General features: G+C 31.4%; 2 protein-coding genes across 2 annotated transcripts; both read right to left on the bottom strand.

Moving 5' to 3' along the window:
- Positions 1-1003: 1003 nt before the first annotated feature.
- On the bottom strand, positions 1004-2952 carry LOC124929914 (GDSL esterase/lipase At1g09390-like). The gene is made up of 6 exons (XM_047470294.1): positions 2709-2952; positions 2031-2219; positions 1781-1938; positions 1440-1710; positions 1182-1357; positions 1004-1009 (listed from the first exon to the last, which is right to left on the bottom strand). The coding sequence occupies exons 1-6, from the start codon at positions 2950-2952 to the stop codon at positions 1004-1006; spliced, it is 1044 nt and encodes a 347-aa protein (XP_047326250.1).
- An 11117-nt stretch (positions 2953-14069) lies between these two features.
- Positions 14070-15794, bottom strand: LOC124931832 (GDSL esterase/lipase At1g09390-like). Its single transcript, XM_047472405.1, has 5 exons — positions 15528-15794; positions 15103-15291; positions 14860-15017; positions 14522-14792; positions 14070-14432 (listed from the first exon to the last, which is right to left on the bottom strand). The coding sequence occupies exons 1-5, from the start codon at positions 15769-15771 to the stop codon at positions 14200-14202; spliced, it is 1095 nt and encodes a 364-aa protein (XP_047328361.1). The 5' UTR covers positions 15772-15794; the 3' UTR covers positions 14070-14199.
- Between the last annotated feature and the right edge of the window lie 7820 nt (positions 15795-23614).

Genomic DNA, 23614 nt, shown 5'->3' with positions numbered 1-23614 from the left:
GTTTGAACTTGTACCCTTTATTCTCTTGACTAGGAGTGTAAGCAAAACCGATTAACCGAACCAACATACCCTGATAATCTATGGTTTTATGAAATTGTCCAATCGAAACCAACAGTTCTGATTTCTTGGTTTTACATGTTAAAATTAAAAAATACTAATTAAGTTTTCTTGTATTGAATTACAATGTATATTTTTGTTATTTGTTTTCAAAATGAATATATATATTTATTGATATAAGATTTTCAAAACAAATTTGATCTAGAATTGTATTATTCAACAATAAATTTTCATCGTTTTCAAGGGTTTGGTTTTGTTTGCATAATCTTGAAAAGAAAATGTCACAAACATAGCTTTTATTAAAAAAGATTTTTTACTATTGTGATTGTTTGAATAAATCAAGGGTTTTTATTTAAAAAGTTTCGTTTCATTATTTTGTAAAAAGATTTGTATTAATATCTGAGAATAATTTTATATTTTGAATGATGAACGATATCAATTCTTTGTAAATAACTTATTTTTGAATAGGATATTAAATAAAACATCTGCATTTGGATGATTATTTGAAATATTTTAAGAATTATTAAGTTGAATTTTTTCTTACAAAATAACTACATTGTAATGACATTATCAAAGTGACAAAAGTCAGTATGTAGTAAATAATGTAATCTCCTTAAAAATAATTTGACTCGATCATCCTTAAAAAATCCAGTATTTTAGCCACTGTAGTTAACATTGAGGTTAATTTAGTCATTTCACTTTTAGGTCAAGTTATATATATATATTAAACAGATTAACTCACATTATTATAGATTTAATCACAAATGATGAATAACTTGAATTTGAAAGAGAATGTGAAAGAGATCATGGCACAATCTAACTGAAAATAAAAAAATAATTTTTTTTCATCTCACACTTTTTTACTTTCCTCTTCTATTCTCTTTCCCTATTTTCATTTACCATTTTATTTCGATGCCTTGAACCTTATAAGATTGAGTACTATTAATCATTCCTATAATAAAACACAATAAACACAATAAGATCAAGACATTTTTAAATATTTTATTATTTTATCATAGACTATTGGATTTACATAAAGAAATCCAACTTTAACAATTCATATTTTCCTAGTTACAAAAGAAATCAAACTTTAAATTAGGTGAAGAGTAATTTCCCGAAAATACTTTCATCGCAATTATCGAATTAGCGAATTCAGTATAGTGTGTTCCATCCCAATTCACAAACTTCGACCCCATTTCACAAACATCAAAACCCAAAGAAACGCTACACCGCACTTTTGGATTGAAGTTATAAGGAGGACCACCATCTCCGCAACATGCCATAAGTGGTTTCTCTATACCTATAATCATTGTTACAAGTTCATTGAGAAAAAAATCAACTTTAAGTTAAAACTTGCTCGGTTTTTCAAAAATCAAACTCACCGTAAGTAGAGGAACTTGCAACAAGGTCATACTTAATAGCATACATATCAACGTACACGATCCTGGCTTCCCTCATTTGCGATCTAAGCTGTTTGCATAGAGCATTTAATTGATTATTGAAAATATTCGCCGCTTCATTACGGGACGATAAGCAACCAAACTTATCATAATCGCTAGAATTCGCCCGGTTCCCTTCAAGCTGGACGGGTAAACAACCCAATGGGCCAGTATTGTGAATCCAGAAGTTTCTTCCACCATGTGAATATATAAGCTAAAATTCAAGATTATTAATTTAAACAAAAAAATTCAATTACTACAATTGAAATAATTTGCTAACTAACCCATAAAGTATTGTTGATCTCGGTTATGGAAGACGGGATCTTTTGAATAACTTGTGCATACGAAAAAGAACTGAACGAAGCAGTCAAATCGTTTTGTCCAATGTCGAATATATAAAGCGCATTATTAAAATCATCGACCGAGAGTGAATATGGAACGCCTAGAAAAGTAAAAATAAATAAATTCAGTTTTATAATACAATAGTGAAAAATGAAATTAGGTTTGAGCTATTATTAAATCAAATCAAATCACCTCGAGTGTTGGAGACAATGGAACGATTTTGGAACCGAACAAACTGAGAAGCTTGAACAGCCAAGTTGAAAAGGTTAGAACTTGGAAGAGTGGCTGAACCACTTATTGCAAAATTGGCACCATTTGCTACATGATTACCCCTTACTATTTCAAGATATGGTGGAAGATAAGGTGTCTTTAGGCTTTCACCTAAAAGAATAAGGGTATGTTACTTCATTGTTCAATAAGTTGATTTTATATATGCAAGATATCTTACATACCCTTTATTCAATTTGATTCCCTAATTACAAATAGACTGGAATTCAATGAAAAAAATAACAAACAAAAAAATATTTATACACATTATCATTGTTTTCTTCAATGTTTTGAGTCTGCTTTATTTGATAATATCTTAAGTTGAATCTTAATAAAAAAAAAAATATTATTAAATTTGTTAATATATATTAAAAAATATTATCTCATCTAAACTAATATTTGAATATATCTTTACATACGCTTGAATTAAATTTGATTACCGATTAGCCACTAATCATAAAAAAAATGACATAAACAAAAATAACAACTAATGAATTCTCAATATAAAAAAGTATATATTACTACTTTTTCCTTGAGTGTAAGTTATACACTTATAAAATGACCATATTTTCAATTAAAAATGCAGTTATATGGAAAACTTACAAAGGAAATCGATAACAAGACGTCCATCGCATAACCTATCGGCCAAACCATGGAGGGAATTGCGGCCCATAGGGAACCCAAAGATGAATCCATGAGCAGCAGCAAATCCACCTGTATCGGAATTGGAATCGCCAAAGTTGAAGATAACTGGATTTCTTCTGCAATCTGAATGAACAAGAATGGGAAGGAATAGAGAAGAGATTATGGCTAAAGAAGAGAAAGCTAGAAGAAAATGAAAGGACATTATTCCTATAGTTTAGTATATATAATACTTATTTGTTACTTATGATTTACTTTCATTGAAGATTTGAGGGTCTTTTATAAAGAGATACATGACACTAGCTAATATTATAAAGCATTCACGTGAACCATTTTTTGTTTATTCTTGTTGGATTGGATTCAGATCTCGTTTATGGTCGTCTTATTTAAGAATTGATGGCCCTAGGATTTTGCTATGCCTTAAGACAAATTTAAATTATATATTATTAATTAAAAATATATTAATTTATTGGCTAGCTTTATCTAAACTCTTATAATATAAAAAATAATGGCCTTAATTTTAATAATAGATAAAAAAGAATTAATACTTTTTTTATTATAGAAAGTTAACCCTAGGACTAATTGACTCAATCACTTGTCATTTATTTTTTAAATAATTTGGTTTAGGACAAATATAGACAAGATTATAGGAAGCTTATCTTTATATTATATTGTTCTGGATATAATCATTATATCTATAGTTTTAACTTTTTTTTTATTTGTTTAATATAACCATATAAGGATTATCCCCTATATAATTTGAATAATAAACGTTTATCTAGCTTCTTTCTTTAGTTCGAGTCCATCATGCGGTGGTATATGTACTTAATCCTGGCCAAATTTTATTTTATTTTTTAATCTATTATTATATATATATTTTAATATAAGGGTTTAGATAAAGCTAGCCAATTAATTAATATTTGTAGAAAACTTTATTATGTAATGACATCATATATATATATATATTTATATATTTAACTCCTCATTTCAATTTAAAATATTTTAGTACAATTATCTTTGATCAAATTAGTAATCTCTAATATTTAAGTAAAAGTTTGTCTAATTACTTGTTAATGTTTTTTTTATAAATTGTAATAAATTATTTAAGTTAAATATCAAAAATATCATTCGTATAATTGTATTTATAGTAAAAATATATATAAAAAAATAAAGTAAAATTAATTTGACATTTTAGTTGATAATGTGATAAAAATGTTATTATATAGACTAATCCATCAAGCTAAGATTAAAAGCAAGTGGACTTAAAATTGCAATAAATATATATTAATGATGCTTAATTTTTAAAGTGTACGGATTGACGGGTCAAGAGCTGTGGTTAATTTGGATATATATGTGAGAGCAATTGATACTTGAGTGGGATTGTATAATTGATCCGCCATAAATTTAAAACAGTTAAAAATAAAATTAAAAATGCTATAAGTATGGTTCGAACTTACAACCTAACAAAACAAGTATAACTCTTTAACCAACTTGGCTAACAAGACTTTATATTTTAAATTCAACACCAAATTTGATTACGCGGGACATTTTAACAATATAAGTTCAACTTTTTAATTAACTAATCTATGTATATATATAATATATATATAGAATGATGCTTAATTTTTAAAGTGTCCGGATTGTCGGGTCGAGAGCTGTGGTTAATTTGGATATATATGTGAGACTAAATGGATACTTGGGTCGGATTGTGGGTTGACCCGCCCATAAACTTAAAACGGTTAAAAATAAAATAAAAAAATTATAGGTATAACAACCTAACAAAAACAAGTAAAACCTTTTAACCAACTAAGTTAATAAGATTTTATATTTTAAATTAAACACTAAATTTGATGAAACGCGGTGGTTCATCAATAGTTTTTAATTAGTCATAATTCTCTTTTGACTCTGCGCTATAGATTTCACTATTATTAGTGAGCAATAATGAAATAATTCCGTCATATTTATAGAGATATGAGACATAATTCATTTGGATATAGTAAATCTCGCATGAGCTACTTTAATGGTAGTCTTTACATTTCTCTTTCACTCGTAGTATGAGAAAGAAGTGGACTCTAGATGTCAAACTAATTGAGTTGATGAATCAAACTGTATCAATTGTTTTAAAGATCGTTCTGTAATGTAAGAGTAAATGGATACTTAGGTCGGATTTAAAACAATTAAAAATAAAATTAAAAATACTATCATATTTTTACCGTAATATTTTTTCACAATTTTTTATATTATTATTCGTGCAAATACACCGTATACATTTTAGTTTATTGTAAATTAATTGTTTCCATTCATATATCTAATTTGTACAATTATTTTTGTCATAAGTATACTTTTTATAGCTTATATATTATTTGTGAAAATATTAAGAAGTAGTTGACAAATGATATATTAATTGATTATTTTATTCTACCATGTTTAATTTATTATTTATGTTATTTTTTTTAAATTTTTTAATTTTTAAATTAAATAAAATTAACATGTCACTCACAACAATATCCCCTTTAATACAAAAGCACTTATGTTAATTTTAAAAAAAATAATACAATTTAATATAATAAGACAATTTTTACCCAGACTTTGACAACAACGGGTTTGCACTAAATAGAAAGAATTTTAAAGGCTAATTTTGTAATTGTATTTAATAGCTTTTTATTGTATGTTATATATTTGTCAATAAATTAATAATATGATTGTTAGTGATTGTTTATAAATTACATTATATTTGAATTAGGTAAAAAATATGTAATATTTGATTTCAACCAACCTTTAATAGTACACTGTTGAGCTAGTACTTTTATTGGGTTAGAAGTTGTATTTCTTTTTTAAGAAAATTTAGGAAGTTTGCACCACATATAATTAAGAGGTCTCTATAATTAATATTAACTTTTAAATACAAATCGGGACATTTGGTTTCTTAAACACGACTCTCGCCGTTATCGAGATAGTTATCGAGATAACTTTGTGAGTTGGAATCAGGGACGAATACAAACCGGAGCTAAGGTACAAACCCAAAATTTTATTTATGTATGGACATATATCAAATAAAAACTGAAATCCCCAAAAGTACTTCCATCCTCTTTCTTGTACACCTATTATATTGTATATTATATTGTATATTGTATGTATGGTATATATCTAATTCTTTCATTAGTACATAATTACTTCATTTTCATTTTTTATTTAAGTATTTCTTTTAAAATTTTTTATTTCTGTAATTATTTTTTATCTAAATTTCATACAATTACTTTTCTAATTTTACAGAAATTGAATCCAATCCTTCTTAAAAAAAAAATTAAATTTTTTTTATAGTAATTTTCAACTAGCTGAATTTATATAGGTTTGATTGAGCAATGTATCATTTAGAATCACTAAGTATATCTCTAGGCTATAAAAAATTATTCAATTAATTTAACAATGAGATATTTGTAATTTGCAATGAAGTTTATCTTAAAAATTCATAGACGAAGACATTATTGTTTTGAAGCATGAATTGGTACATTAATGTTAATCAAATTTTGAATGTTCTTACACTTATGGAGTTATGTCAACAAAAACAATTAATCGAGAATGGACGATCAAAAATTTATGTTATGTTAATTCATTTTATTTAACCTTATATATTTTTACCATTACTACTAAGCGAAATTTTCAGCAATTAAGAAGTTGTAAACAAAATTTTGCAATAGAATAAATGATGATTTTCTTGTGGACGGTTTGATTCTCTAAATTTAGTTAAGAATATAAAATAGATTTTATTATAGATTATTTTTTATTTAAAATCTCGTAAAAACTAACTTATTTAACATTATAGTATAACGTCTTATCTGTTTTATAAATAAATATATATATATAATTTTTTACAATAAATTTAAGCCTATCCCAACATTGATTTGTGAAGCCGAAGATTTAAGAATAAGGAAGGAATTCCTCGCGAACTACAATGTCCAGAAGGAATCTATACTCCACCTCTAGTAGCAATCTTCAGAATTGGGTTGCTCTGCGAATAAAAAAATTATTCTTATTTTTAATTTAATAGTTATATTTTTTGTTTTATTAAATAGACATAATAAGTGTATTACTTTAACAAAATTATCATAGTTTGGTTAAATAATTTGTTAGCACGTATAGTTATTTAAGGATCAAACCATGTTATATATTTATATTTATATATATATTTATATTTATATATATATTTATTCTCTAGATGGAGTGGATCAAAGGATTTTTTATGTGAAAATTATTTCCCTTTATTAGTTGACATAAACAAATGGCTGGATTTAAGCATGAAAATATTGACTTGAATGCCATTTTGTGAGTATTCTATCTATACACAAATTATAATTAGGGGAAATTAAAAATGACAAAACCTATCAAACTGAATAACCATGAAATCGTCAAATCAAACTCAATGGCTTGGTCAAACCGCCAAACCTAACCATCATAGTTAATTTAATTTGTTTTTAACCTAATTTAGTTAAACTTATAGTATATACCTAAACAATTTTTTTTTTTAATAATCAAGCCTTATTATTGAATTAAAATGTATAATTAAGTTTCTTTATTTTGTGATTTGTTTTCAAACTTAGTAATAATTTTTTACAAATGAATGAAACTGATTAAACCAACTAACATTTGAGTTTGAAATTTAACTTGATCAGATTGAGGTTATTAGAATAAATCAAGGTTTTTTTTTATTAAAAATGTTAGTTTTATTATTTATTTTGGTATTAATATATAATTGAATATATATTTTAAAATATTTTAATTAATAAATTTAATTATATATATATATATATATTTTAATAAAATGATTATTCTTTCATATAATAATAATAATAAAATATTATAATATATGGATGATTATTTGAAATATTATAAAAATAATTACATTGAAAAAGTATTTTCAAAATAAGAACATTGTAATTGCATCATCAAAGTGACAACAGCCAGCATGTTTTGAACAACGTCATTTCCTTAAAACTAGTTTGACTCGATCATCCTTACAAATTCCAAAATTTTGACCCAGGTTAATTTCGTCATTTCACATGTAGGTCAAGTTCTCTCTCTATATATATTAAGGAACAATTAAAAATAATGTGAAAATGGAGGATCTGAAAAAGGTTGAAGACGATGATCATCCATCTCCAATGGCGTCAGGTAGAGAGAGAGTACCGGAGGAGGAGGAGGATGAAGAGGTAGAAAAATTCTTCGCCATCATAAAGAATTACCACGAGAATCTTGGCCGGCGATGGAACGAGATAATCAGTGAACGGCGGCAGGAAAAACCGGCCGGAAAGAATCAGCTGACAACAAACAAGAGGATTAAGATGTCTTCATTAATGTCCAATTACAATGGGAAATCTGATACGCCATGGATTCCTTCGTTTGTAATCGATGATTTCGCCGGAGATGTCCAATGTTGCAGCTCCGGCCAGTTGAATTTGAACAAGAGAGATGATACAGATGGGTTGGATCTTGAGCTAAGCCTCTCTACAAACAAATAAATTGTTTTTCGGTTCAAATTAATTAAATCCATTTAATGATGTATATCTATTAATTTTAAATATAATAGAACACAAGGACATATTAGTAATTTTAAGTATTTTATTATTTTATCTTGTTGGGTTTTGCAACAGTAAAACTATCGATCTTTTTCGAAATCAAACCTGTAACAAATCAGTTTTCAAATCATCTATGACGACAAACAGATTACGAAGACTGAAATATCACAAAGCAATAAACGACAACACAATATACGTGGTTCGGTCAAAATCGACCTACGTCCACGGGAGGGATAAATTTCACTAAATCAAACAAATGTCAATAGTAGAAACTTACATGCCCTGCTCTCAAATGAAAGAAGTGATTACACTATGAATGATTGGATTACTCCACAATCAAAGGCTCCCCCAATCTTTCTCTTTAGATCAGCCAAAGAACAACAAGAAGAAGAAAACCAGAAAACCCTAGATCTGTAATTCACACTCTCTCTCTCAACCTTGCTCTGTTATGAGAAAAATACCCAAAAAAAGTATTTATACTCTAACTCGTTTTCTAAAAGAAAACCCTGACCCGTTTACCCGGAATTTAAAACCCGCCCGCAATGGCAAGGAACACCTCAACAATTCTCCCCCTTCCGAGCCATGGGAGAATGTTGCTATAAACATTCATCATCGTGACGCTCCTGCCAGAACCATTCCGGCTTTGGCACAACATATCTCATGCTTACCTCTTGGCAAGCCCTTTGTCATCATATCTGACCCGTTCTCATCTGTATGCAATTTCTCCAAGTATAACTCCTTCTTCTCGAGCACTTCACGGATCCAATGGTACCTTCTTTGAATGTGTTTTGAACGTAAATGGAAATTTGGATTCTTACTCACATGTATAGCACTTTGTGAGTCACTAAACACCACAAACCTGTCTTGTGTAATGCCTATTTCTTTCAACAATTCTTTCATCCATCTCATTTCCTTACAACATTTAGTAATGACAATATATATATTCAGCTTCTGTAGTAGACAAATCAACACATTTTTGTAGACGAGACTTCCATGATACAACTCCTCTCCAAAAGTAAACAAATACCCTGAAGTTGATCTCATTGTGTCTATATCACCACTCATATCTGAATCAGAAAACCCTTCAACATGTGACTTTCCAGTACCATAACACAAAACGTATTTGGAGGTCCCTCGAAGATATCTCATTAGCCACTTAACCGCTTCCCAGTGTGTCTTACCAGGATTTGAAAGAAAACGACTAAGTACTCCAATCGCATGAGCTATATCCGGTCTTGTACAGACCATTGCATACATCAGACTGCCTATTGCTGAAGCATATGGAACACTGTACATTTCTTGTCTTTCCTCTTCATCCTTGGGAGACATTGTCTTGTTTATTTTTAAGTGTGTAGCCAATGGACAAGCAACTGACTTTGCCTTGTCCATACAGAATCGTTTTAAAATCTTCTCAATATATCTCTCTCGAGACAACCATAGCCTTTTCTTCACCCGATCACGAATGACCTGCATTCCAAGAATTTGTCTTGCTTGACCCAAGTCTTTCATCTCAAAAGACTTAGTCAAATCCTTTTTCAACTTGGCAATCTTGAGCTTGTCTCTCCCAACAATTAGCATGTCATCAACATATAGGAGAAGTATAATAAAATCATTAGAAGCAAACTTTTGCACAAAGACACAGTGATCTGTAGACGTCTCCATGTACCCATGGATGGTCATGAACGACTCAAACTTAAGATACCACTGCCTTGGTGCTTGCTTCAAACCGTACAGACTTTTGACAAGTTTGCACACATTTCTTTCCTCACCTTTCTTATTGTAACCTTCAGGTTGCTCCATATAAACATCTTCATCCAAATCACCATGGAGAAATGCAGTCTTGACATCAAGCTGTTCAACCTCAAGATCCATACAAGCAGCTAGACTTAACACCACCCGAATAGAAGTCATCTTCACTACCAGTGAGAAAATCTCATCATAATCGATTCCATGCCTCTGGCCAAAACCTTTGACAACCAGCCTAGCCTTGTATCTTATCTTGCTATCATCACCTTCTTACTTGATCTTGTACACCCATTTATTTTGTAATACTTTTCTGTTCTCTGGTCTTTCAACTAGATCATATGTGCCATTTTTCAGCAATGACTTCATCTCTTCATCCATGGCAGCTAGCCATTCTTTCTTATGAGCATCCTCAAGAGCCTCCTTATAGCATATAGGCTCCCCACAATCAGTTAGAAGGACATACTCTGTAGCAGGGTACTTAGAACTAGATCTTTTCTCCCTAGTAGACCTCCTAAGTACCTCTGTTTGTTGATTCTGTTGATTTCCATCTTCTTGTTGAACTTCAAAATCAACCTCAACATTATCACCAAGATCAGTTTCAGTATTAGTATCATTTCCATGGCCTACATCTTAACCCTGAGGAACATCATCATCACTATCTGAGTTTGAAGCTACATGTGGCCTTGTCTCCTCAACATCATTAGACAACTCAAGACCAGAAAGGTCACGTATGTATGCATCAAGTTTTTCACTATCTTCAAAATTCTCAATAGTCCGATCTTCAAGAATAGTCTGATCTTCAAGAAATACCACATCTCGGCTTCTCAAAACCTTTTTATCAACTGGGTCATAACACCAGTATCCCTACTTGTCATCACCATACCCCAAAAATATGCATTGTCTGGTTTTTGCATCTAGCTTAGACCTCTCATCTTTTGGAACATGCACAAAAGCTCTGCAACCAAAAACACGTAAATAGTCATAATTAACATCTTTACCTGACCAGACGCTTTCTGCACACTTATTATTCAATGGCTTGGAGGGAGAACGGTTGATCACATATACTGCAGTGCTCATGGCTTCAGCCCAGAAATGCTTAGCCAACTTGGCATGAGAGAGCATACTCCTCATCCGTTCCATCATTGTTCTGTTCATCCTCTCTGCCACACCATTTTGTTGTGGAGTCTTGGGCACAGTCTGTTCATGTCGAATACTCTGCTCTTTGCAATAATCATCAAATGAGCCTATGTACTCTCTCCCATTATCTGACCGCACTCTCATTAGTTTTCTTCCTGTCTATCTTTCAACCAGCTTGTGAAAGACCTCAAACCTTGCTGCAACCTCATCCTTGGACTTTATAGCATAAGCCCAAACCTTCCTAGATGCATCGTCTATGAAGGTTACAAAATAGGAAGCACCGCCTATGGATTTAATCTTCATAGGACCACAAACATCTGTATGGACCAGTTCAAGGACATTCTTTTTCAGTTCAACTTTTGACTTACTGAAGGAGACTCTGTTCTGCTTACCCTTCAAGCAATGCCCACAATTTTCAAGATGAGCATCCTTGAGATTCAGTAACTCATTCCTCTTGATCAAAACATTCAGCCCCTTTTCACTAATGTGACCTAGTCTCTTGTGCCACAACTCAGAGGATGACTCCATCAAAACAGAATATGCTGCATCATAGACAATTTTCAAATTTATCTTATATAAAGAACAACATTTATTACCTCGTGCAACAACCAATGAACCCTTGCTTAGTTTCCATGCTCCACCACTGAAAACATTATGGTAGCCTCCATCATCGAGCTTACCTGCTGAAATCAAATTCATTCTCAAATCAGAAACATGTCTTACATCTCTCAATGTCAGGAAACAACCCATGTTTGTCTCGATTCTAACATCACCCAAACCAACTATCTTGGACACACCACTGTTACCCATGCGAACCTCACCATAATCACCAGCTTTGTAGGACTGAAAGTAACCTTTGTGTGGAGTAATATGTAATGAGGCACCTGTGTCAACAATTCATGCTGTTTTATTTGAAGATGTGCTAAGACAGGAGTCTTGACAATTAGAAGCATATGTCAGTTCACCATTTGAAGCATAAGTAGATGTATCTGCACTCTGTTCTTTCTTTTCTCTAGGCTTCACTATACCCTTCGCTTTATCATTTTTAAATTTCCAGCACTCGTTTTTCCAATGACCCATTTTGCCACAGTAATGGCAAGCACCATCCTTCTTTGGAGCTCTAGACTTGCTTCTAGACTTTCCTCTGCTCGAACCACTTCTATTATCCTTTGATCTTCCTCTATCAACCACCAACATATCAGACTTAGAGGGTTTATCCCCCTTTCGATTCTCCTCATCAAGTAAGGAACTGGTGACAAATGCCATGTTGACTTTACCATTTGGTGCTGAGTTACTGAGAGTGATAATAAGTGTCTCCCAACTTGCAGGAAAAGATCCAAGGACTAAAAGTGCTTGCACCTCATCATCAAAGTTTATCTTCATACTACTCAGCTGATTCAAAATATTTTGAAATTCATTCAAGTGCTCAGCAATTGATTTATTATCAATATACTTCAGATTCACCAGCCTTCGTACCAATGCTGCTTTATTCCCTGCTGACCTCCCAGCATAGAGAGCTTCAAGTTTTCTCCACACACCACACACCATACGCCGTAGTCTCATTCTCAACATGGTGCACAACATTTACACCAACCCAGGAACGAATAAAGTTGCAGGCCTTTCTATCTATCTTTTTCCAATCAGCCTCTTTTGTAGTCTCAGGTCTAACACCCTCATTTTCAATTGCTTCATTCAAATCATCTGAAACTAACAAATCACTAATCATCAGTTTCCATTGCCTGTAGTTTGTACCATTCAGACTCACCATATCAGGTCTAGATTTCCCTATTATTACTGCCTTAACAACTGACAAAACCCCAGCAAAGAAACCAGTTGATCTCCTCTTTGAATTTCGCCAAGTAACCAGTAGAGCACTATGCCCTGCTCTAATGTTAAAACAGATAACCAATCAATACTGCTCTGATACCACTGTTGGGTTTTGCAACATCAAAACTATGGATCTTCTTCGAAATCAAACCTGTAACAAATCAGTTTCCAAATCGTCTATGACGACAAACAGATTACGAAGACTGAAATAACACAAAACAATAAACGACAACACAATATACGTGGTTCGGTCAAAATCGACCTATGTCCACGGGAGGGATAAGTTTCACTAAATCAAACAAATGTCAATAGTAGAAACTTACATGCCCTGCTCTCAAATGAAAGAAGTGATTACACTAGGATTGATTGGACTACTCCACAATCAAAAGCTCCCCCAATCTTTCTCTCTGGATCAGCCAAAGAACAAGAAGAAGAAGAAAACCAGAAAACCCTAGATCTGTAATTCACTCTCTCTCTCAACCTTGCTCTGTTATGAGAAAAATACCCAAAAAAAGTATTTATACTCTAACCCGTTTTCTAAAAGAAAACCCTAACCCGTTTACCCGGAATTTAAAACCCGCCCGCAATGGCAAGGAACACCTCAACATATCTAACTTTAAATTAGGTGGGGCCTCAAACTTGCTGCTCCAAATGATATGTTTTATTACCACATTCATAAAAATTAATTATATTAAAGAATAAGTCAAAAGTAATAAAGATAGAAGAAAAAACCCATATATTTTGTGAAGGTGGTACAAAGTGGAACATAAATTTTAGAATAGTAGATCTCGATCTCCTGTTATAGAGTAATTATTGAATAACGACATCTCCTTAAAAATAATTTGACCATCATCCTTACAAATTCCAAAATTTTGACTATTATGCTACAACGAGGTTAATTTCGTCATTTCACTTTTAGGTTAACTTTTCTGTATATTGTATATATTAGACCGATAAACTCCCATTATTAGAACTTTAAGCTTGTCTAGAAACAATTAAATTATTTTTTTCGTTCAAATTAAATCCATTTAACAATGTATATCTATTTAAAATATAATAGACCAAAATGAGATCTTAGTAATTTTAAGTATTTTATTATTTTATCATATATAATATATAGAGTACTATTGGATTTACATAAAGAAATCCAACATTAAACATTCATTTTCCTAGTTATAAAAGAAATCAAACTTTAAATTAGGTGTAGAGTAATTTCCCGACAATACTTTCATTGCAACTATAGAATTCGCGAATTCGGTGTAGTGTGTTCCATCCCAGCTCACAAACTTCGACCCCATTTCACAAACATCATAACCCGAAGAAGAGCCACATCGCACGTTTGGATTAAAGTTATAAGGAGGGCCACCATTTCCGCAACATGCCATAAGTGGTTTCTCGATACCTATAATCATCGTTACAAATTCATTGAGTAAGAAAAAAAATCAACTTTTAGCTGAAAATATTTGCTCGATTTCTTAAAATAAAACTCACCGTATGTAGAGGAATTTGCAATAAGGTCATACTTAATAGCGTACATATCAACATACACGATTCTGGCGTCTCTCATTTGCGATCTAAGCTGTCCACATAGCGCACTTAATTGATTATTGAAAATATTCGCTGCTTCATTACGCGACGATAAGCAACCAAACTTATCATAATCGCTAGAATTCGACAGGTTCGATACAAGCTGGTCGGGTAAACAGCCCAATGGGCCAGTATTGTGAATCCAGAAATTCCTTCCACCATGTGAATATATAAGCTGCAATTCAAGATTATTAATTATAACAAAATTCAATTACTACAATTGAAATAATTGGGTAACTAACCCATAAAGTATTTTTTATCTCAGTTATGAAAGACGGGATCTTTTGAATAACTTGTGCATACGAAAGATAACTGAACGAGCCAGCCAAATCATTCTGTCCAATGTCGAATGTATAAAGTGCATTATTGAAGTCATCGACTGATAGCGAATATGGAATGCCTAAAAAAATGTAAAAATATCAGTTTTATAATACGTACAATAGTGAAAAATAAAATTAGATTTCAGCTAAATCAAATAAAATCACCTCGAGTGTTGGAAACAATGGAGCGATTTTGGAACCGAATAAATTGAGAAGCTTGAACAGCCAAGTTGAAAAGGTTATAACTTGGAAGAGTGGCTGAACCACTTATTGCAAAATTGGCACCATTTGTTACATTATTGTCCCTTACTGTTTCTAGATATGGTGCCAAATAAGGTGTCTTTAGGCTTTCACCTAAAAGAATAAGGGCATCTATAATTTTTGTTTTGTTCAAATCCAGATCCAAAGGTATTTTCAAATATGTGAAGATATCTTTACATACCCTTAATTAGAATTTGATTACCTTACCGATCTAGCAATTAATTACAAGAAAACATAAAATTTAAAAACATATATATTACTACTACTCTCTCCTTAGGTACGTATAAGATTTCATATTATACATTAAAATGATGATAGGAAAAACTTACAAAGGAAATCAATAAGAAGACGTCCATCGCATAATCTATAGGTGAAACCATTGAAGAAATTACGGCCTAGAGGGAACCCAAAGGATAGGCCATGAGCAGCAGCAAAGCCACCGGTATCGGAATTGGAATCGCCAAAGTTGAAGATAACTGGATTTCTTCCACAATCTGAATGAACAAGAATGGGAAAGAATAAAGAAGAGATTATGGCTAAAGAAGAGAAAGCTAGTAGAGAATGAAAGGACATTATTCCTATAGCTTAGTAATTAATAGTCCAATTTGTTACATATGATTTACTTTCATTGAAAACTTGGTCTTTTATAAAGATACAAGACACTAGCTAGTACTATAAATCATTCACGTGAACCTTTTTTGTTTTATTTTTTTGTTATATGGCCACAAAATGATTCAGATCTCGTTTATTGTCTCATTTAAAAATGATTTTTTCTTATAACGTGTAAGTCATAAATTGTGTTTCTTTTTTTATAAAGTCCCTACAATCTTAGCTTTCTTTTATGAAAGAGATTAATATAACTATTTATGGTGTCTTATTAAAAGTATTTTGCTGCTTTTAAGTAAAATTTAAAATATATTATTAATTTAAAATAGTTAAATAAACTCTTATAATATAAAAATTAATAACCTTAATTTTAATAAGAGGAGAGAATGGAGGAGTGATAGGAGATTTTTTTATTTTTTTTTATTTTTTTTATTTTTAAACCAATTAGATTAGTCCACGTCATTCCTTCTCCTAATCATTTATCTTTTAATAATAGATATAAGTAATTTTATTTTATTTTCTTAACTTAGATTTAAGTTATGACTACTAAATTCGTTGTACCTGAGAGACAGTCATCTATGATAAACTCCAGTATAAAAGGAGACATTGAAACTGTTTTAAGAAAAAATGTGCTAAACAAATGCCTCGAATCAACATAGTATTCCAATGATTTCATTCTTTGTACCATTATATCTATATATATATATATATATATATATATATATATATATATAATGATGCTTAATTTTTAAAGTGTCCGGATTGTCGAGTCGAGAGTTGTGGTTAATTTGAATATATCGGATTGTGGGTTGACCCGCCCATTAATTTTAAACGGTAAAAAATAAAATTAAAAATGTTACATGTATGTTTCGAATTTACAACCTAACAAACAAATACAACCCTTTAAATAACTAGGCTAATAACACTTTATATTTTAAATTCAACACCAAATTTGATGAACACGAGATATTTTAACAATAAAAGTTTAATTTTTTAACTAAATAATATATATAATATATATATATATAGATGCTTAATATAAAGTGTCTGAATTGCCAGGTTGTGAGAGAAATTGATGGTTGATTTGTCGAGGGATTAGAGACCGGTAATAAAGAATTAGTACTGTTGAGATAGTTGAGAGTAAAAATGAGGTTACGAGATTAGTAATATGAGATGTCTATTATGTATGAAATGAGAGTGTGCAAAAATGAGGTTAAGAGATTAGTAATATGAGATGTCTATTAAATAAGAAATGATAATTTTGGTTGACCGAGAAATGAGGGTAAAATTAGTGAACTAATGAGAAAAAAGTTAAATGAATGTCTGATTATCAAATTTATTATTTTGTGTCATATTTTTTAATAATTAGATAAAAAATATTGAATTAAATTATAAAGTCACATTTTTAAGGTAATTTTTTTTCTTGATTTTTTATAATTACTCGTGCAAATGCACGGGCTAAATGCTAGTTTAATTATTTTTTTTAACATCATTTATATATATATTTATGTTACTTCAAGACAAGATATATAACACTTTTCTACTTGAAAGTGTACTCCGTACCATGTTTATAATCGTTTGATTCTTCCTTTTAGTAACTTCATTTTGTTGTGAAGTATAGACTGAAGTGAATTGCTTCTTTATTCCATGATTTTGACAAAAAATTACAAACTCAGTAGAAGTGAATTTTTCTCCACGACCAGTCCTAGAACACTTGAGTTTCATTTCAGTTTCATTTTCTCGATGTATGAAAATTTTAAAAGCATTGAAAGCCTCTATTTTTCTATCAAAAATTATACCTAGATTTTTCTACTAAAATCATCAATGAAAGTAATCAAATACCTTTTGTTTTCATTTGATGTAAGAGTGATAAGACCACACATATCACTATGCACTAATTGAAGTACTTGTTCTGCTCTCCACCTTCTTACTTAGGGAATGTATCATTTTTCTATTTGACTATCAAACAATCTTCACACAAACTTGAAAGAGCTTCAAACTTTGGAAGTCCATTCACCATGTCAAGTTGTTGATGATTTTTTAATCCACTAATATTCAAATGACCATAAATTTGATGCCAAATCAAGTTTCAAACATGTCTCTTCTTTCTCCATCTTTTGAGAATTTAGAATGAAAGTCCTAATTTTTTGCCATTTGAGTTGTCATAATTATTTCTTTCTTTGGATGATATATTTTGCACTTTCCATTTTGAAAAAGAACTGTCATACTTTTTTTTTAGTAATTGGCCTGTACTAAGCAGATTAATTTTCAGATTAGGAACATAGAAAATATTTTGAATGGTCTACATAGTCCCTTCCAAATGACTAGTACATCTCCTTTTCTCTTAGCCTCCATATTTCTATCATCTCCAAATCTGATGGTTGTAAGAATGTTTTCATTGAGTCTACAAAACATTTCATTTTTCCCATACATGTGATTGCTACAGTCAGAATCAATAAACCATGATTCTTATTTATCACTCACAATATTTTCTTTTTATGTCATTAATTGAACATCTTCACTAGCTTCAATAAATTGTGCTTTAATCTCACATTCTTTGGTTAGACACTCATAAAAAAAGTGTCAAAGTTTATGACAATTGTAACACTCAATAGTAGATTTATCAAATGTTTATCTCCCTCGACCTCTACATCTTCCTTTATAAACACCATTTTCTCGACCTCTTCCTTGATCAACATATGTAGCTTTTAGAGCATATTCTTGTTCAATAACATGTTCATTCATCCTCTGCTCATTAACCAACAAATAGTTTTGCAACATATCAATTGATAGAGTATCAACATCATCTGATTCCTAAATTGAACATACAACATAATCAAATCTACATGTCATATATTTCAAAATTTTCTCAATAACTACAGCACTTTTCATCTTTTCACCAGTGACTCAATAATAGTTATTTTATTTGTAATAACAAGAGTTCTAGCAAAATAATCACTCACAAATTCTTCTATTTTCATGTTTAACATTTTAAACTATTTGCGAAGAGCTTGTCTTTGTGCTTTTTGCACTCTAACAGATCCTTTATACTTCTGTTTCAAGGATTCCTAAATATTCCTTGATATATCCTTATTCAAAATGGTTTCTAATACCATTCTATCAATAACGTGAAAAATATAATTTTTTATCTTTAAATCTTTCGGCCTTGCCTCATTAATAGTTTTCTAGTTTGCATCTGTTGGTTCAAAATCCTTTAGCCATTGTCGAAAATTCCTTATTCTATTAACCCCAATCCTTTTAGATCAAAGGAAGTTCTCCATTAGCATACATCAATGCTCCTAGTGATAATTCAACTTTAGTATCAAAACTTGAACAAAATTATTTTCAGTTGACATGAATTACTTCACATTTCTTCTTCGTTGCAATGTAAAAGACCTTGCACTATACCAATTGACAGATTAAGTTAAAGATTTATAGAAGAAAAATATTTAGAAGAATTGACAAAGTTTATTAAAGGAATAAAAGACTATATATAACCATCATCTTACATTGAAGTGTTTTATAAACTGCAATAAAAACTATTAACGATTATTAACTAACTTATAAGATGAGATCAAATAGTTATACATCTCCTTATACAAAAATAAATTAATAAAATTAACCTATTTTTTTAATAGGTAAAATATTATTTATATTTTAATATTTAAAAATTATAAAAATAAATAGCGATTTAATATTTTAATTCAAGAGATGATGCCATCCCTAATCACATTAGGGTTATTTTAGAGTAGATAACAAAACAAAAAGTAATACCAGAACGCATGTTTACCTAGCATGATGAAGAAAATATTATAATTATTTAGAATATAATCATTTTATATATATATGAAAAATTATAGACTAATATTCATCATTTATATATATACTCATTTTATAGATATATATTTTAGAAATAAAAAATGTCCACAAAAGGATTCAGATCTCATCGAATGGATTATTTGGAAATGATTTTTTCATTTTCTTTAAAGTGCAGATCTTAACTTTCTTCTTTCTTAAAGGGTATCTAATTTTAACTTTTCTTTATTTGTTTAATACACGGGTTTAGATAGAGCTGGTTTTTTTGAAAAATTTGTTCCGATGATCCTAAGGGTCATTCTCATTTTTTACCTAAAAAAAAACCATTTTTATTTTAACCTTTTTTTTTAATAATTTTTTCCTTTTTTACCTTCACTAACTTTTTTTGTTTCCTTTTCTTTTTCTTTTTCCTTTCCCTTTCTCCCCTCTCCTTGCCGTTTTCCTTTCCACCGCGACGGACGCCGGCGACCGTGCTCTCTTCCCACAGCCCCAGCCGCCTTCCCCCTCTCTTCCCCGACGACCTTGCTCCAGCCCCAGACCCAGCCGTCGTTGCTCCCTGGAATCACAAACAAGTATCTCTTTCAAAGACCTTTCAATGTCTTTGAATATCTGATCGTTCTCTCCTTTGTGTTGATTATTATTGCTTTCGGAGATTGAATCTTAGAGTAGTCAGGAATGTGAGTTATTTTTTGTGCTTGAATCGTGTTTGTGTGAAACCTTGGATACGGTAGAGACAGTTGGATGATTAACTTCAATAATAAAATAGAGTTGCAAGGATTAACTAGAATGTCTTTACGGGTAAAGTGAATCAATATATGTTATAATTATGTGCTATATTTCTTTTCAACAGGGAATAGTTTTAGTTCTTTGAATAGGTTACAAATATATTTTAGCTGCATTGTGAGTTTACTTGGATTATGTCTTTAGTTAGGGTGAAATGCTTAGTTTAGGCGTGGATCGTGGATCGTGGATCGTGGGTCTTGGGCGTGGGGCGTGGGGAGTTGAGCGTGGATTGTGGGGGGTTGAGCGTGGATCTTGAGCCTGAATCGTGGGGCTTGGGGCGTGAGGGTTGAGCGTGAGGCGTGGGGCTTGGGCGTGGGGCTTGGGGGTGGGGCGTGGGCTTGGGCGCACCACGCAATATGTACAATTAATTTAATAAGTTTATTAATAAGTGGTGATAGCTTAGTTGGAGAAGTGTTAAACTGAAGATCTAAAGGTCAAGTGTTTGATCTACCTTCACTGTAAAAGTTTTTTTTTCTATTGGAAATTTTAAACAGAGTGATGATATATATAAACATTGAAATGATTTTGATATGTGTGAATTATTCTTTTAAAAGGGTTGTGTGTGCAATTTTTCTTGGGCCAATACTCTAGAATTGTTTACGCTCATACTTATTTCGATAATATTGTGGCTCATGGTGGTTGAGATGATTGGGACCACATCAGTAACAAGAACAAGTATGCATCTTTAATATACAAATCTTAAAAAGTCATGTACTTTTGATGCATATTATATTAATTGTTGAATTTTCTATATAAGATTGCCTTTTTCAGGGTGTACAAGTGTTATGAGTCTGGGGCGAAAGCGGTCCGTGGAGTGTCTTGGGCTAGAGAATTGGACTATGAATTGGCTCATCCATTTCTGGCCAAGAGTTTTGTCAATGGAAGGCACTGGATTGCACCTTTAGATGCTTAATACAACAAATAATTAATTCAATTTCATTATTTATTGTGTAGTCATTTATTTTTTTGATTGATTTTTCATAGATGTTGAATTAGTATAAATAGAAATGAATGGTGTTTGTGTGACTTATAAAAATTACATTATAATCTTCTCAAAGTCATTCAAATAGAAAGTTATTAAACAAGCCATTTGATAAATTTGATTCTTGGTTTTAGCGTTCTTTATTGGCAAAAGAGCTTTAGGGACAAGGTGAAATGTCTCTAGTTTTGAAGTTTTTAACATCAATATTGAGAGGATGAATAATTAGTTTCTAAGTTTCAAACTTATTTCTTCTGTCTATGTTTTGGTTAATGATGAATTTTGTTTATGTTACGCACTTGTTGTTTTCCTTAGGGCAAAAAATCAACGTATTTGTTGGTTTGTGCTCTCAATAACTGCTAAGTAAACAATCTTTATATATATACAAAAAAATACAAGATTTATAAGATATAAACGAAAGAATTGAGATTCCTTTTCAAGAATAAGAATGTATGTATACATGATTTGCACAATCCCATCAGTGAATTCAATTTACAAATTGTTGAGAGAAAGAGACAACTGAGAAAATAAGAACCTGACTTACTTATAATCTCACCCTTCCATTACACACTGGAGGCTTTTCTCAAGTGCAGCAAATAGTACAACAGATATATTACACAACAACTAGTAATTTGTTCAAATTTCTACTTCATAAAGCTCCATTTTGTGCTGCAAGTACAACAACAAATCTCCATAACTGACCCTCAATTGCACACTGTAATGTCTCTTTCTTTTTGCCAAAAACCAGAAGACTTTGTACCTGTGCTGCTGTTACATAGATATGTATAATAAAAGTTGTTATAGTCGATTAATGCAAGCACAAAAACAAGAATATAGATTTAGCAAGGTTCATCCTAGATTAAGATTACCTTCTTAGCTCATATTAGAATTTTAAGTATTTTTCCTATTTTCAATTCCAATTTTGTAAGTTCTGCTTGGCTGTTTCATTAATTATAAAGTAAAAGGCAAAGAAATTTACTCTCTCCCAAGTCCCAACTAAGCTATCCCCGCTTATTAATAAACTTATTAAATTAATTGTACATATTGCGTGGTACGCCAAAGCCCACGCTCCACGCCCAAGCCCACGCCCAAGCCCAAGCCCAAGCCCAAGCCCAAGCCCACGTCCACGTCCACGTCCACGTCCACGTCCATGCCCACGCCCACGCCCACGCCCACGCCCACGCCCACGCCCAAGCCCACGCCCTCGCCCTCGCCCACGCCCACGCCCACGCCCACGCCCACGCCCAAGCCCAAGCCCAAGCCCACGCCCCACGCACCACCCCACGCCCCACGACCCACGACCCACTCAATTGCGTACATTTTGACATCATTTCAACCACAAAGTAGATCCAAAAGTGTTTTCAAATAAGTCCATATAAGTATTCTTCTAACCAAAATAACGGTGTATTTGCATCTAAATTTGATACACATACAGATGGGAAATTAGGCTATACATTACTTCCAAATGAATTCAATATTTGCAAAATAATGTTCTAGGGTTTAGATTCTTGTATAACACATATTGGAAGCAGTAGTATTGAGAAATTTACCTATTCATTTCGATTGTTAAGGCAGGTTTCCTATTGAAAGCAGGGTTCTTACAGCCGGTCCTTTGGGCTCGACGGAGCAACGGCGGCTGGGGCTGGAGCAAGGTCGCTGGGAAGAGAGGGGGACGGCGGCTGTGGCTGGGGGAAGGGCTGGGGCTGGAGCAATGTCGCCGGGGGAAGAGAGGGGAGAAAACGGGAAGGAGAAATGGGGGAAAAGGAAAGGGAAAAGGAAAAGGAAAAGGAAGAAGAAAAAGAAAAAAAAAAGGTTAGTAAGGGTAAAAAGGAAAAAAAATTATAAAAAAGGTTAAAAATAAAAATGGATATTTTTGAGGTTAAATATGAGAATGACCCTCCTTTGAGGGTCATTTGATCAAATTCCCCGGTTTTTTTTCCTATCAATTAATATTTGGATTTTGGTGGAGATTAAATCAACCATTTAACTTAAAACTCTAGTACAAATTATCTCGAAAATTGTAATAACTAATACTTAAGTTAAAATTTGTCTAAATACTTGTTAATGTTTGTTTTTATGTAATGAATTATTTAAGTTATATATCAAAAGTATTATTTATATTTAGTATTTAAAATATTAAAAAAATAAAGTAAAATTAATTTGACATTTTAGTTGATAATGTGATACAAATGTTATTATTTATTTCCACTCAGAACATTAAAAAAATAGTAT

The sequence above is a fragment of the Impatiens glandulifera genome, chromosome 3 (assembly GCF_907164915.1).
Source record: "Impatiens glandulifera chromosome 3, dImpGla2.1, whole genome shotgun sequence".
In the NCBI taxonomy this organism is placed as follows: Eukaryota; Viridiplantae; Streptophyta; class Magnoliopsida; order Ericales; family Balsaminaceae; genus Impatiens; species Impatiens glandulifera.
This window is presented reverse-complemented; position numbering and strand designations above follow the sequence as displayed.

Coding starts and splice junctions, on each gene's coding strand:
- LOC124929914 (XM_047470294.1), bottom strand. CDS start 2,952: ATGTCCTTTCATTTTCTTCTAGCTTTCTCTTCTTTAGCCATAATCTCT. Junction 1,939..2,030: donor CATTGTCTCCAACACTCGAG/GTGATTTGATTT, acceptor TTACTTTTCTAG/GCGTTCCATATTCACTCTCG. Junction 1,711..1,780: donor AGATCAACAATACTTTATGG/GTTAGTTAGCAA, acceptor CTTGAATTTTAG/CTTATATATTCACATGGTGG.
- LOC124931832 (XM_047472405.1), bottom strand. CDS start 15,771: ATGTCCTTTCATTCTCTACTAGCTTTCTCTTCTTTAGCCATAATCTCT. Junction 15,292..15,527: donor TCTTCTTATTGATTTCCTTT/GTAAGTTTTTCC, acceptor TTATTCTTTTAG/GTGAAAGCCTAAAGACACCT. Junction 14,793..14,859: donor AGATAAAAAATACTTTATGG/GTTAGTTACCCA, acceptor CTTGAATTGCAG/CTTATATATTCACATGGTGG.